The sequence below is a fragment of the Quercus lobata genome, chromosome 2 (genome assembly GCF_001633185.2).
Source record: "Quercus lobata isolate SW786 chromosome 2, ValleyOak3.0 Primary Assembly, whole genome shotgun sequence".
Taxonomy (NCBI): Eukaryota; Viridiplantae; Streptophyta; class Magnoliopsida; order Fagales; family Fagaceae; genus Quercus; species Quercus lobata.
In genome coordinates this window covers 15,879,197-15,896,385 of record NC_044905.1, presented here as the reverse complement: position 1 = coordinate 15,896,385, position 17,189 = coordinate 15,879,197, and the positions used below count along the sequence as shown (strand labels likewise).

The following is a 17,189-nucleotide window of genomic DNA, read 5'->3' as shown; positions in this document are numbered from 1 at the left end:
TCAGTCAAAACACTAATTAAGATAAAAATTAAACGAGTCTCAAGTTCAATGCTCATCATTTTAATCAACTACTTCTGATGAGGCACTCAATTAATGCACAACGTCTCATCAAACAACTGTATCAAGTTTCGCTTAATCCATGCATGCATCTCTTGACTTTCTATCTACATATATCTAAATAACTTCAATAACAGTTGCTATCTATGAGTAGGAGGACCACTTGTGATTCTAGAACAAAGCTAGATACACGTACGTTTCCTACCGTTCTTTGTATATATATCATAATACCTAGGTATAAAGTTCTTCAGTAGTACTGAATCTAGCTTGTTTTTGTTGAAAAGAATTATAAGGTCTAAGAAAGTGCCATCCGTTTGGTATTTCAAGTGATAAAATGAATTGACTAAAATGAAGGGAATTAGAGAATTTAATGGGAGGGGATCTTATCCCATTAAGTAATCCGGTTTCCATGGATGCATTTTTTCCCTCTATGCTTGTGTATCGACCATGGCAGACATGAGTTCAGATGACTAAAACATTGTCCAATAAAACGACTATCAGTGTGCAAGGTAAATAAGCAATTTGTAGAGCTGGTAGGAAATTCAGTGTCATTAACTGCGGAAGATCAATACAGACAGGCCTCTTGGGGTTTGGTATTTGCATGATTCAAAAGTAGTTGCTGATTTTGAGGAAATTTAGGACATAAAATCAAGCATTTCAAGAACCAACCAGAAGGAGAACATATTCCCAAGTTTCCAAATCAAAATTTCCCCTTTCCCTAGTTTCAAAGTCACAAAATACAACCAATTCCTGAGATTTTTATCTCTTTTTCTAGGTTCTCTATTTTTGACAGAACTTGTTGATAAATGTACTATAAGTTTTATTACATAATGCTTATAAATTAATATGGCAATGTATGTGATTAATTAATTTCAACCACCTATTTGAAATGTGTTTAGGTGATTGGTGATACATCATATATCAGCTTCTTAGCTCTATGTAATAAAAAATTATAATATTCCTAGCATTACTCAAACACTTATCGCAAGCTATAATATTATATTTTTGGTTTTCTTAGAGAACAAGTTCCATTCTTTTAAAATCCAAAAGTGCTAAACAGGTGGTCAAATGTTGTGGGCTCTTAGACACAGAATATTTTAATTCCAAGGCTCTAACACTGTAAATGTTTATGTTTTATAACTGACAAGATAAACGTTACTGCTGTAACGTTTTGTCAGCCAACTGCAAGTTGGCATGGCAGGAGAGATAGAGGAGTAAAGCAAACAATGAACTTAAAGGTAGAAAAGAGACGGGGAGCACATTGGTTCATGCAACTAGCAAAAACTATCTGCAATATGGACTCAGGATGTTTGGCCAGACAAAAATAAAAGATATATATACACACACATGATTAAACTATTCAGCTAAAATAAAAAAAGGATACTTTAATTTGTTTATATAATTAAAAAAATATGCACTAGGTAGTAGATTCATACTTCATACCAATGATACAATAAGTTCCCATGTTGTGTAAAATTTGTCAGAAATTCACAATTACTGAAACACATTCTTTAATTCTAATATTCGATAAAAATAAAGCATATGATGATGTGCTCCTCATGAAATGGAAACTCATAAATAAGCCCTAGAGATGTTCATCATAGCAGTCATAACCACAATACAACTATCACTTATGCATAAAACTAGCTGCAATAAGTAGAATGACATTCAAGAACCCAAATGGTTTTGTGAAGTCGTACAAATTACTGACCTTTTGAGAAGTCTGCAATCCTTAATTTGCTCCAACCTGGGTTTCTTCCAGTTCCACTGGATAGTACTAAGTCCTTCATTCATAAATTTACCAGTTAATTAAACATTCAAGAAAACCTTTTCTTGTTTCTCTTCCAGTTTGTAAAGATAAGAGGAGGAACAATTTGTTAAAATTATATCACAAACATTTTTATCATACAACCAAAAAAGAAGCTAGCTAGCTACATGATCTCCCTCTCATTAACATCATCATCATCCTCCACCTTCATCAATTATTCAAAAGCTGAGAAAATTAAATTAATCTCGCTGGATCAACCCCTACAATCACTCAAAATCTAATACTACTAGAAACCCACCCAGAAATTAAAAAGGAGGCCTTGCAGCACTCCCAGTACCCCATCCAAATAGATCACCTGAAAATGGAAAATTTCCCATATTATTATTCCCTCCCATACTAAAAAGACCACCACCGCCGCCGCTACCACTTCCTCCACCACCTTCACCAAGCTGTGCAGCTCCGGCACCACCAGTGACTCCTGAAGACTGTGAAGCACTGGGTTGGACTTGTACAGCACCTTCTTCTGGATCATCCAAAGGTAGTCTTTCAAACACAGCGTTAGCAAATGAAGCAGCCATTAAAACCACAGGACCCGAAGCAACCAAAGGACCAACAACGCTTCCCCCAACCACTTGTCCTTGTCCGCCAGACAAAAATATCGATAAACCACCCGCACCAGGCGGAGCAGGAGGCGGCAACACAGTCCCCGACAAGGAAAGAATCTCGAACCGACCGTGCAGTGTCACCACACTACTCCCCGCAGGTTGTTTCAAAGTAACATTCACCACTGTCCCAGTTCCACTCAACACACAAACCCCTCTCCCTCTTCGCCTCGCGTAATTCGACACGCTCTCCACTATGTCCGCAGCGTTCGACACTTCCAGCACGTGCGATCGGAGCGCGTTCGGACTGTCCCGAGTTACGATTATCGGTGGCTTCGGCTTGTTCTTCGATCCAGGTGGTCGGCCACGTGGACGGCGGTTCGAGTTTGTAGTGGCTGCACCGGAGCTTGTGGCTTGTGCATCGGAGTCATGCTTTTGATCTCCTTCGTCTGGAGAGTCCGGAGAATCGGAAGGTTGAGGATTATCAATAGAAAGAGGTCTCTGAGTCTGAGTCTGAGTCTGATTCTCAAGGTGCAGTTCAGGCCTGAGAAGGTGATGAACATAGCGAGCTGAACCGGCTTGACCTGGGTTTTGTTCATTGTTGTAACCCGCCATGGCCACATCTACTCTCTCCCACCACTTATTAGTATTATTTGCCAGCTTTCTCTCTCTCTCTGTTCTTTGAGACTTAGACTCGAAGCAAAAGCCAAACCAAACCACCGCCTCAAGTTAACTGTTTTCTCAAGCAAAGACTAGAGGAATCTAGCTGCTAAAGCTTTTATCTTTATCCACAAAAATATATAGCTGCAGAGGTTCTTGAAAAACTCAGATTGAGAACGGGAAAAATATGAAAGAAGAAGAAAATTCAACAAGTATTTTAGATCCGGGGTCAAGATTTTTTTTGACAAAAGTGATAGAAGGGGTCAAGATTTGAACTTGGGGACTGATCGGTTACAAATTATGGTAAAACTTAGGAGGGATCTTATTCTGCACAGTTTTCTGTATTGTTCAACAGAAACTAGCAGTTACATAAAGACCCAACAAAAGGCTATATAATTCCCAAGTACTGTTGTGTCAAGTCAAGAGCCTTGTGTTCTTTGGCTTTTTACTGACAATCAAACCAAAGACCATGACCATGACCATTCCAAAGGTAGCTCCAAATTCTTGTGTAGCTGCTTCTGAACCGTAGATGTTGCTGTATCCGAATCAGATCGTACGGATAAAATAATTAAAGATATGGGGTAGTGATATATTATTGGGTAACAAATTAGTACGAGCAAAATATATATGTACTGCTAGTAATCAGCAAAGTATATATGTACTAGCTAGTTTGAAAGCAGAGAAAGGACACTCATCAGTTTATCAATGAGAATTCTGAGTGAAGTTTCCCACTGTCGAGCTGTGAAGACAGAGAAGAGAGAAAATAAAAAAAAGAAAAAGAAAAGAAAGCAGCAATATGAATTTCTTCTGGAGAAAACCACGCGCTAGCTTTCAGTGATGAAGGAAATTAATGGAGCTATGAAGAGAAAAATATAGTTTTGTGAGAGAGCTTTGGCCTTTGAGAGGAGAAAATGGTGGAAAAGCGTGCGGTAAAAGCGGAATCCAAGCAATTACCAAGACAAATACTTGGTCACATGAGAAGCTTTGTGAAACCCAATTCTCTCTTCTCAATTCTCAATTCTCAATTCTCACTTCTCACCCTCCTCTCTAGCGCGTATATATTTTCTTAATACTTTACTAATTAGTTTTTGTTTAGGCACCTCATGCACATTTCTCTTTAAAAAAATAAAATAAAAATATTTTAATCCTTTTCAAATTTATTTGTAAAAATAAAATTCATTTTTAATGTAAAAAAAAATCCAAAATGAAAAAAAATAATTTTTGTGCATGACCTACATGTGTCCAATTATAATTTTATATACAAAATCCAATTAATTGCACTGTAGGTAATCATTTGGGATTAATATTGAAGCTTTGATAGGTTGAAAGAGTCATATATGGTTTATTCAAAATAGTCAAACGTCAATTTTTTTACATTTTATAAAAAAATTTCTCCACGCGCCCCAGAGCAGCGTGATATTACTGCTTATCTTATTCGGCAAAAGTTGCATCAACTAGAAAAAATTAGTGCAACTTGATGGCCTAGAAAACTCTAATTAGGGGAATGCATAAGATGCAAATTACATATTAGAGAGCAAGGCATATGTTCCTCTAACCACGATTAATTAACTAACCTTGCTCTGAAATTGAGTTTAAAAACTTTTCTTTAAAAAATAGTTCTTTCTTTGTTTATATATTGGGTTTTGTGTTTCGATAAGACATCAATGTTTCGAATGGTTTTCTTGTCACGCAATTGAGATACGGAAAAGAGTCTCCTCACAAAACCTCTTACTTATTGGTTTTTGAAATAGGTATTTCCATAGAAAAGAAAAAAAAAATCAAAAGATCATAATTATTAGAGGAACATAAAGCTTCTTTATTTTTTTTCATTTGGAAGGCAACATAAAACTTCTTTGAAAAAGAAAAATTCCTAAAAGAATTAAGTCTTTGAGGAGTTAAATTACTATTAGGGGAGGATAATTGATGGTTTGAGTGTGTTTGGATGAACTTATTTTTATTTGTTTTTTAAAAATAAAATTGATAAAATTAAATAAAACTATCAAAATATAATTATATTTAAAAAATAAAGTTTTAAAAACCATATAAAAGCTAAAAATAAAAATACACTAACATATTAAACTAAAACAAGCCAATCTTCTTGGTGTCTCTAATGGGAGTCTAGAGTTCAAATTTTCCCTTTTTTTTCAAATTTCAAATTATTGGGGGGAAACAAATCCTCTCTCTCTCTCTCTCTCTCTCTCTCTCTCTCTCTCTCTCTCTCTCTCTCTCTCTCTCTCTCTCTCTCTCTCTCTGTAACTAAACTTACCCACCAACAAAGAAACTAATAGTGCTATTAATATCTAATGCAATTTCTTGAGGAGTGAAAATTTTGGGGAGACTCCAATTAAGTAGTAATATATATAACATATATATAGGAATACCACTTAGGCTCCGTTTGGGAGGAGGGAATGGAATGGAATAAAAGGAATATTTTTAGAATATTCTTCCCTCCTCTTGTTTGGGAGTTTTAACGGAGGGAATGGAATGTCCATTCCCTTGTTTGGGAGTTTAAGTGGGAGGGAATGGAATGGTTAGGAGGGAATGCTCATTCCTCCCTTTTCCCTCAAAACCTCAAATTTTTGTTCCCCTCAAAATTGGGAGGAATGGGAGGGAATGAATTTAGGTTTAATGAAATTTTTGTTAAAATCTCTAAAATACCCCTTTAATATCAACATTTTTTTTCTCATTCAGCCGTAAGAAAAATAAAGCTATAATTCTTGCACAATATTGTCCGTCCTCTACAAAGTGAAGCTGCTGCCGCTGGTTTTTTTTTTTTTTTGTCTGCTGCAATTTTCAGATATTGCTCAAACCAAGTATGTCTATCTTTTTTTCTTTTTAGTTGTTTGCTCTTTTTTTTTTTTTTTTTTTTTTTTAATTTTTATGAACTATTTGCTAGTGATTCATGAGAGTGATATATAGTGTTTTTGTACACCTAAAAACCAAAACAAACTACATTCTGTGCAACTAAAAACCTTGAAAGTGAAAAGAAACGAAAAAACCTTGAAAGTGAAAAGAAACGAAAACTGCTGTTACCTGTACAACTAAAAAAAAATTGTATTTAGAAATTTGAAAGTGAGAATTGCTGGAAAACTGCTGTAGAATTGCTGTGAATTTGAAACTAAGAACCGCTAGAGAACTCAAGTTTGCTTTTTACTCTGTTTCCTCTTTGATTCTTCTGTTATTTATGAAGCAAGTGGTGTGTTATGTACACTTGCAGTTTTAAGTCAACCATCCAATTAGTTAATAGCTCTAACCTTAGTTTTGGCCAACCTTAGTTTTGGAATGAATTATGTTATTTTGTTTTGTTTTGGCATGACTCATTACCGGAGTTTTTTTTTTTTTTTAAAAGATATTTGTTTGCATTGTTAGACAATATTTATTTTGTTGAGAATAAATATGAAATGCGTGAATTGCTTTACAACATAGAAATATACATAACTTGTTTTTTAGCTACAATAATTTTTTTTTCCTTAATGAAATTGGGAGATGGAGATGTATTAAATTATCAAATCCATTGTAAAGCATACCAGCCAAAAAAGATCCAATCTAAAACTAGCAACCCCCAAAAAAAATTTGCAAATTGAAATAAAGAAATTGTACTATTGTTAATTTTTCATGCCATTATCTTCATCTGTTAAATTATTGATTAGCGTGATACAATCTATTCACCTTGACAAAACAATATTATAATTCAATAATCTAACACAGACCCAATTGTGGCTAACTAGTTTCACATCATCCACTAAATACTAAGCATTTCAAAGCAATTATAAGTTCTCATTGATTATTTTTTATGTTCTTTAAAATGAGGGGTATAATAGTAATGTTATTATAAAATGATTCCATTCCATTCCTTCCAATGTCACTCCCAAACAGTGTTACTTACTTTCCATTTCATTCCATTCCATTCCTTTATTTTATAACATCCAAACAAGATTTTTAAATCACATTCCATTCCATTCCATTCCATTCAATTCCATTCCTTTCCCTACTAAATCCATTCCATTCTATTCTATTCCATTCCATTCCTTTAATGATCATTCCATTCCATTCCTTTATAAACTCCCAAACGGACCCTTAATCCAAAAGTTTAAGAGGCATTCACATTAGTGTGAATCCCTTATTCTATACTCTAGTTTTTATCCATAAATTGGAATTTTATTCTATTTTAGAGTGCCCAATGTCATTGCTCTAAGTTTACAAGTTTTGGTTCAATTATGTTATATTAACCACTTCACTTATAAGTCATAGTCATATTTCCAACACTATTAGGGAATTCTATTTGCTTGACTTTGATATAATAGATGTTAATTATAGATACCCTATTAATTTTGATACCTGTTTTACAAAAAAAAAATGCAGCGAATTAACAAAAATGAGAGACAACCACAAAATAAAAATACCTCTTCTAAACACTAGCCTATAAACATAACAAGAATTACCCTACCATCTCATGCATTTTATTTTCTTGAGTTTATTGTATTAGTTACAAATATGGAATTTGAAGTGAACAAAGTAAGTTAAAGATGAATTAAGTTTCTACGATCTATATAAAAAGACCATATAGGGATTATCGCTCTGAAAACAATATTATACATTTGGACACTAAGCCTATCATAGAATTACAACGCAATTACATAATTAAAAAATTCAAGGGTAGAGGGATAAAATATAAAATTTTAATACTATTTTCATGAAAAATATGAAAAGTTGTCAAAAAAGTTTGTTGTTTTTTATTTTTTATTTTTCCATAAAAAGTTTATGAAAATATTTTTTAAACCAATTCTTTTAAGACATCCGTTAACTTTTATCTATTATAAATGGCAGGGGAAAAAAGGTGTTCTTTGGTAGTGTCCATTTTTTAAGGTTGCTTGAACCTTCATGCTTCTGGGAAACAAGCAGGTTGATCTCTGGAAAACACTTAGGGCACGTTTGGTAAACTGTAATAGGCACTATAATGTAATAGTTATTCCTATGGTTTAGCTATTCAATAGTTTGGTTATGTTTTTATTACAGGGAATAGTCATTCCTTATGAATAGCTATTCTTTAAAATGAGGAATAACTATTATTCTCTAAAAAGGTTGTAATAGTTATTCCTTAATAGATGTAATAATTTATAACATTAATATATTTCCAAGTAAATAAACTTTCCATATCCATCTAACAATTATGGAAATAAAAAATCATCAAAAAATAAGTCATCTCTCTAAAATTTAAAATATATTATTTTATAGGAAATATATTTGTATGAATGCGATATTTCCTAAAATAGATCATAAGTTTTATTCTAATGTTACAACTCACAACCAAACTAATGAATATGTTTAGTTATTTCATTACAACACCTTTTATTCCTGGTAATAAAGATTACCATTCCTGTTGTAATTCATATTTAGTGTACCAAACGTACCCTTAGGGCACGTTTGGTACACTGTAATGATTATTACATGAGAATAGGAATAAGTATTACAAAGAATATATTAAATTGAAATGTAATAAGTATTACTATTCATTAGTTTGGTGACTATTTAGGAATAAAATCCTGAATATGCATCCACAATTTAGTAGAATATAAAAAGAATGTGCAATTAAATCATTTTTAAGTCAAGTTTTCTAAAATAAGTGTATTTTAGGGTGTTCAAAATAGAGCTAATAATTAACAATAAGGAAAATTTATTTTCTTTCATTTTGAAGATGTCGCAACTAATGGTTTTTTAGGAAATTAAAAAAAAAAAATTATTACATAAGGTGAAAAAATAGATATTCAATACTTTTGATAAAAAATAGTTATTTCTCATTTTAAAGAATAGCTATTCATAAGGAATAATTATTTATTGTAATATAAACATAACCAAACAACTAAATAGTTATGTCATAGGAATATTTATTACATTACAGTATCTATTACAGTATACCAAACATGCCCTTAAAGCTTCCAGGCTTTCCAACAGACATTTTCTCGCAATTGTAAGTAGGGCTACATTGATTAACAATGATAAAAGTGTGCTAATAATTAAATATCATATTTAATGTGGTTTTCTTTTTTATATAAATTCTTGAAGTATTGTAGTTCACGAATGCAATATGGCCTTGTTGATTTCCAAGAAAAGAAATTATGATACCAAAGTAACATTTCAAAAAGGAAATAGCACAAAATACAAAACTGATAACGCTGCATAACTGCAAACCTTGGACTCGTTGATTGGATGCAAAAACTAATAAATAAATAAATAAATAAATAAATAAAAATTTACTAGCTAAACACTTTTTATTATGAATTTTGTTAACGTTTAAGAAATACTTTTATGGAGAAAATAAAATAACTGATTTTTTTGATATATTTTTTATAAAAATATAATTTCAAAATATTTTAAAATTATTTATTAACAAATATCCTAAAAGCATTCATTATACCGCAATTTAACACCCAGTAACACACAGATTAATTTGATTATAATTAAAGACAGGCGAAGAGAAAATCAAAACCAAACCAAGACCATATTGCCTTGGCCGGCCGAATGTTGTGAAATTATCCACCTGCTGAGATTTAATCTAACGGAAATGGTACAAGTTTCGGGAACGTGCATGCATGGAACGGCGTACATGTTAAACGCTTGATGCTAGGCCCAGTTCTGCGCAATGATCCCGTACGTTTAGTAACTGGGACCCAGTGACCCTTCGGGGCTTCAAGTGATCAGAAACATTTCATAGCTAAATTATGTCCGCCCATGGTAACGAGAAGAGGTATACCCTGTATCCAGTGCATTTTTTCAAGGCTCTCGTAGCACGTGGGTGGGGTTCACTCTTCCACGGACATACATTTTTTTTCTACACCTAAATTCATAACTCAGTGAAGTATGTTAATTTGTGATTGGATTACATGAGTTCCTTTACATGTTGATGAAAATATTCAGTATCACATGTATTTGAGCCTATTATGTCAACTTCAGGGGCGGTGTCATGTACGTGGGCGAGGGGCCATGCCCCCCCCCCCCCACCAAATTTTCCTATATATAATTATTTTAATGTTTTCAAAATTTAACCTACAAAAATAAGAGTTGGATCTCTCAAATATTTAAATTAGTTTAATTGCTCTTAAAAAAAATTGGTCTAATATTTATAAAGACTTAACTTTATTTTTTGCAATTTTATTTTTTATTGTACATATGCTCTTATATTTGTTAAATATTTGATAAAGTTTGACACTACATATGTTTAAATCTATCTTTTTCAGCCCATTATGTGGCGATTAACAAGTCATTGACTCATTAAAAAAATATTTTCACTAAAACTACACATTAAATGTCTTTTTCGTTGCCACATAATGAGTTAGAGTAAGATAGCTTCAAATATGTTTGAAGCATAACTTATTCCTCCAAATTTTTGATTATTCATGTTTTTGAAAATTTCATTAGTTTAAGTGAATGATTTTTTACTTACCTTAGTATAAAAATTGATAATTTATATTGAGAATGAAACTTTTTAAGAATTTCATTGTAAAAATAGAAAAAATGAATTTTATTTTATGAAAGTTCACCCTCAAACCTAATTTTGCTTGAAAATACTAAGTCTTTTTTTTATTAGGTGTGTATATTTGTATATGAAGATTGTCTTGATAAATATATTAATACTACAACTTGACTCAAATAAAATTTTCTAATCAACTTACACACCAATCATGAGTTAATACTAAGTAAAGCGTGAATTTGGGTTCGGAGAGCAGTTTGTTTCTAACGTTACTCATAAATTATTGGTTGATACTTCTAGATGTAGGCTCAGTAAATTTTCACACTTTCACAGTTTCACTCAAGACATACATATTCTAGGATGTCTAGAAGGGATGAAACTGTATTCTTTGAGTGTGAGAGAATTAAAGCCTTTCAAAAAAAGTGGGCTTCACACTCAACGGTCTGAGCCCCTCAATCCTCACAGACACGTGCTTGAATGGCTCAAAGCCAGCAGAGGTCACGTGCGGTCAAGATGTCAGGGACAGTGAGGTGGTCAGACGACCACGTGGAAAATGTCGGGACATCGGAACTTGGTCAACCTTATCTTTTGCCATATGGATCGAGTAGTATTTATCATGATGATGATCCACACCAATACCTATCTTAACTCTTAAGGGTTCAGATGAAGGAGAGAGAGATGGCTGAAAATCAGGGCTGTTTGGTGGCAACCAACTTTGTCTCTGTCCTTGCTTACTGCTACTTCTCAGCCCAAGGAACAGCATCCACTTGCCCCCAATTACTCCCCAACCACACATTATATTCCTCTTTCAATGGGTTACATACAATATTAAATTTTACTGGGTCCCCTACCCAAACATTATTACTTATTAGTCCTAGATAGCCATAACATGTCAGCATCAGTTTGAATGTGGTTTACACTGCATGGATGCATTTGCATGACATGTATGATGTATATATACATCCGCACGGCTCTTTCCAGAATAAGACAAACTTGCTAGTAGCAGCACTCATAAATGGAAAATTACCCGTGACCACAGGGACTAAGAGACTTGCGAGCTACGGCGCTGCTGATTCAAGACTGTATCCTAATGGACAAATAAAAGGATAAAATGTGTATTTCTAGAAGTGGATATATAATTGTTTCCATATTTAGATTGCCTAGCATCACACACAAACAATATATCTTACATATATATCCTTTCTTGGCTAAATTAAGAATCCACATGACTGATCAAGATTGTCTATATCTACGACAACAAGTTTACCTAAATCCCACCTACATAATAATGAAGAAAGAAAAGAGAGAGAGAGAGAGAGAGAGAGAGAGAGAGAATGAAGGTATCATGACCAAATCCTAAACAACAATCATCATGAAAAAAAAAACATATAAAAATAATTCATAACTCACATATGATGGGCTACGCTAAATTTAATTTGTGTTTGATTCGAATTATAACCTGATCTAATATAAAAATGTCATGGTTTTAATTGAAGATTTTATGAGTCTTAGTCCATAAAGTGAAGGGCCCAAGCCATTGCCTAAAGGGAAAAAATTTGGTCTGTTTATTTGCCAATTGTGAATCTCCAACCCAATATAAATATCATTACTTCATATATATTAGAATTTGATGTGTTGTTTTAGAGAGAAAACCGTGTACTATTCACTTTGTATAATTTCCCTAAAAATAGCAAAATTACTACAACTTTGTGGACGTAAACAAACTGTCGAACCACATAATTTCTTGTGTTACTTAAGCCGCCCCCCCCCCCCCCCCTTTTTTTTTTTTTCCTTCATCTCACATATCTAGAATATCGGATATATTTCCAACAATACAATCATATATAATATAGACAAAACTTATGTACTGTACCTTAGGTGTTATTTCTTAAATTCCTCTCTTAAAATTCAGCCATATAGCTACTTAACTAAAAAATGTACTTCCATTATATAAGAAAAAATCCATATAGCAAAATTTTAAGAAAAAAATTTAAAAAACAGTACCTAAGTACCATACCTAAATCTTGTCATATATATATATATATATATATATATATATAGAATCTCTTATTTTCCAAAACATTTTAACACTATAATGGAACCTCTTAACTTTTTTAATTTTTTGAGAAACTGGAACCTTATAACTTAAATTCACATTAATCTAAGATTCTAAAAAGAAAAGAAAAGAAAAAAGCATAAACTTAGGTGCCGTGCTATGGAGTATGGAGTATGGACAAGGTGACAAGAACAAAGAGTGAAAAGACCCAGAGATGCATGAACTGGAAAGGTTGGACAACCAAGTCAGCATCCAGTTCATTGTCTGGGGTTCGAGGGCCCATCCACACAAGTGGGGCGACGATTGATAATATTGCGATTAATTGTCATGCCAAAGTCCCCATTTTAGTCATCCCAATTGTATTAGTGTGTCCCCCATAATAGACGCGCCGCCTCCGTAGTCAATACTAATGCACCACCGACTTTGTTTCTTTGTCAAATCTTCAGTCCCTTCCTTGCCATGAACACATGCAACTTGCTAGCCTCGTTAAAACATAATAAATTAATAAGGTTATGCTTAGATGAATTGTGTAATACGATACTTGTATTTTTTTATTTTGGTAAATTAGATGATTTGATGGCTTTAAGTCTTATGATTGTGGTTTGAATTTCACTTTTACTCACCCACTATTTACTTATCAAAAAGCAAAAATCAAACTACCCTTATTACCATAAAATCAAGTAAAAAATAAAAAGCAAAAATCAAACTACTCTATTACCATACAATCAAGTAAAAGACAAAGCTTTGGTAGGAATCCAAATCCCCCATTATCTACCTATCAAAAAGCAAAAGTCAAACAACTCTATTACCCTAAACTAGAGTAAAGGCAAAACTTAGGTAGGAATTCAAACATGGGTTCACAATTCAATTACAAATTTACAACCAAGGCTACATTTGAATGAGAGAGAGGGAGAGATTACATATGACAAAGCCTAAATCAATCTCAAAAAACACAACAACAACCCCACTAACCTATTAATTAATCGACATCAAATACAATCCGAAAACACCCCAATTAGAAAAGTAAAACTTGATGCTATTGAAAATTCTTTATCATGAATTTTTTTTTTCCATTTTTGAGCTTTGACCTCTCTTTTGATATACTTGACCCGATACTCCTTTGATCTAGTGGCTTCTTAATGAACTCTACCCTGTGGTTGTATCCATAGATAATAAATTGTTTCCCACCAAGCCAGTTTACAATGAGAAACTCTAAGACTATTTCCTTTGAGGAAATTGATGCCCCAGCTCACCAAGTTAGTAGGAGTATTATGAAACAAATATAGGTTCATTATGCATTTACCCCTCATGAATCAAATATATAGGTTCATTATGCATCAAAGGTATGCTCATGAGTGGTTAGATTATTTAACTATCCATAATTTCCCATATTATAATTTTGGACTAGACCAAATCATCAGTGAGTACGCTCATAGCATTCTTTAAAAAAAAAAAAAGTTAGCACATGGCAGTGAAATCTGGCTAGTTTATAAGTTATAACCTATATATAGTTGTCTCCCTTAATTTTATACATTTAGCTATTCATAATTTTGTGTTTAAAAAAAAAGAAATAAACTAACTAAGCTATCCATAATTTCTCATATAAGGAATACAAATTCTATCCCACTTTTTATGTTTCACTTTATGTTCCACTAATCATATTGGTGTTTGATTTTTTCCCCCATTGTAAATTTTGATTATTTTATAAGAAAAGTCAAACAGATACATAACAAGCTGTGATTGATGTAGTATAAAGTGGACTAGAGATTTATATTCTAATATTATAATCTATAAATAGAGAAAGTCTATAGACACAAAATTTCACAATTGACAGATGTGGCAAATTATTAGTGGTAAGTAAAAAAATAATAATATTAGTGGTGCGTCCACATAAATTAAAATTAGTAAAAAGTTGTCAACTTAAACTATTGTGATTTTTTATTTATTTTTGTGTGTGTGTATTTGTAGTATTGCTCCTATAAATAAATAACATCAGTGATGTGTCCACATAAAAATCAGTAAAAAGTTGTCAACTTAAACTATTGTGATTTTTATTATTTATTTATTTACTTATTTATTTATTTATTTTTGTGTTTGTAGTATTGCTCCTTTAAATAAATAAGGGCAATACAATTTGCTTAAAAAATCAGGGTAATATAATTATAATCAGAAGATTCTCAACAAAAAAAAAAAAAAATTATAATCAGAATTCGCAAGTATAGAACATGCGTAATGATAAAAAGTCAAAAACACTTTCCATATCTCTCCCGGTTTTCTACTCTCTGTGAAAGGATTTTTAATAAGTTGTGGAGTCATGTGCTTCGCTCTGCAAACAAACACCAACATATATAAGTAAAAACATGTTTTCAAAAGAAAAGAAAGTAAAAACATGAAAACATTATTGGCAATATAAAAGCAACTGTTGAATCGATGCTTACGAACAAGTTTTTCTTTCATCTAGAAATGGGAGATTTAATTATCCCTCTATTGGTATAACATTCTTACAAATGAGAAAAATATGCACAACTCAATTGAAAAGAATAAGAAAATAGGAGATTTAAATTATTTCTCGATTACTGCAGAGAAAAAAAAAAAATCCTATACGTGTGGCATGCTTCACATGATTTGGAAATGATAAAGGAATATATTAAAAAAATAGAGTTGAAACATTAGTGCAAAAAATTCATAACACAATGAACTCTTTCTTCCATACTCGCTCAGTAGAATACAAAAACCAACAAGTTATCATTCTTTGACTGTAGGGATTATTTTCTTATGTTTGCATATATATAATAAGTAATGACAATGCAATAATAAAAAATATTACATTCCTTTTCAATGATTACTTCAGGTGAGATTGACAAACATATAATTTATCCATATATCAAAATTTTAATCTATTTTGTTGTCCAATGGCGGTTAGAGAACTGGTGTGTTCCTTCAAAGTTAGTAGCCAATCATATTTGACAACCTTTAACAAGATTCATAGTTTAATTGATTAAATATCAATTTAGATTATAATAAAAACTAGTCCAATTTTCAAATTTGTCTGTGATTAAAAATCTTTCAAGAATCACCTGACATAGATCGAGGAATCCTTTTTTTTTTCTCCTCTTCTAAGAAGTAAGAACCATGACAAACACTTAAAACTAATATAGGCATGAGGCATCTCAGCTCAATATAAAAATATTTCTTATACCATCTTCTTGAGCCACTTGGAAAAAATTAATTGCATGTTTATACTTAGGTTAATAATTAGTCCATAGTTTATTGTGTAAAGTGGAGGCTATAATCATAATGATCCTTACCTTAAGTTGTGGGCAACCACAATCACCACTAGGGTTCGAAAAGTTCCGTAAAACAACCACAATATGTTAAATATATTAAAAATAATGGAAAACAAAACAATTAGATTCGGACAACATGATAGAGGTTCCTTATCATGTTTACTGAAAATAATAATAAAGGACAAGGTAATGGAATAAGATAATAAAATATTATATCCGTACAAATTAATGTATTTTTGTTGGATGTTCGTCACTCATGCTATAATTAAATTCATGAAATGATGGAATAAGTTAATGGTTGCAATCGCCAATGTCCTTCTGATTTAATAGAATTTCGACCATTTTGTACGGCTTAAGTTTGAAAAATTATATACCCGTAATTCTCACAAAGGAAAAAAAAGGGTTTATGGATGCAACCTTACCCTTAAATATAAGATGCTTCCATTAGATTTCTGATTAATTTTATCCTTATCAAGCCATTATTAATTTTGTTTGTATAACGAAGACAATATATACTTAGAAGGAAGCATATACACTTTATTTAAAGTATCATACTCGTGTTGTACTAGTTGTTTTATGTTATAATTTTTCAAAAGTTTTTCATATCATCGTGTTGTATCTATACCTAAGTCCGTGTTTGTGTTTCCTAAACATATATATATATATATATATATATATATATGAAAACAAAATTGAGTTGAAAGCGATCTAAATAATATATGAAGTAATCTTTATAAATATTTTAAGGGACATAGCATGGTCCACATTTAAGTAAGCAAAAATCAAAGTTTGAAAGTCTAGTAAGGACCACTAGTAAATAATTAACGGTGTACATTAAGCTTGACAAATTGCCCCTAATCGCCACTAAATGGACTAATTATCAATTAAAAAGAATAAGCAATGGTAATAGTGCAGACGCACTGCCTTGTCATCACAAATGGCCATGTGGTCGACACCAAACCCATTTGTTATCATCTTCTATAGAATCCTTCTTTTTCGCTAATTCGCTATCAGCTTGATGGCACCCCTTTGGTTTAGAATTGGCCTTCTAGGGTAAATTGGTTGACCCTAATCTAATACCATTATTAGTTTACTAATTAATAGGATTAGGCACTAACTGCATTTGTATTTTTGGGAGGGGGGGGGGGGGTGTGGGGGAGGTGGTTGAATCTACGGCAAAGGTTTTTGACTGAGGATTAAGATAGGTGGCAATTGGAATATAAATCTGTAAACAATTATATTTATATATGTATTTCTTATTATGTGTGTTCAATATCAATTAATGTTGGTA

General features: G+C 32.2%; 1 protein-coding gene across 1 annotated transcript; it reads right to left on the bottom strand.

Annotated features, from left to right (window-relative positions):
* Positions 1-1,919: 1,919 nt before the first annotated feature.
* On the bottom strand, positions 1,920-4,025 carry LOC115977836 (AT-hook motif nuclear-localized protein 27-like). The gene has a single exon (XM_031099860.1). It carries the CDS (start codon positions 3,040-3,042, stop codon positions 2,131-2,133), a length of 912 nt encoding a protein of 303 aa, XP_030955720.1. The 5' UTR covers positions 3,043-4,025; the 3' UTR covers positions 1,920-2,130.
* Between the last annotated feature and the right edge of the window lie 13,164 nt (positions 4,026-17,189).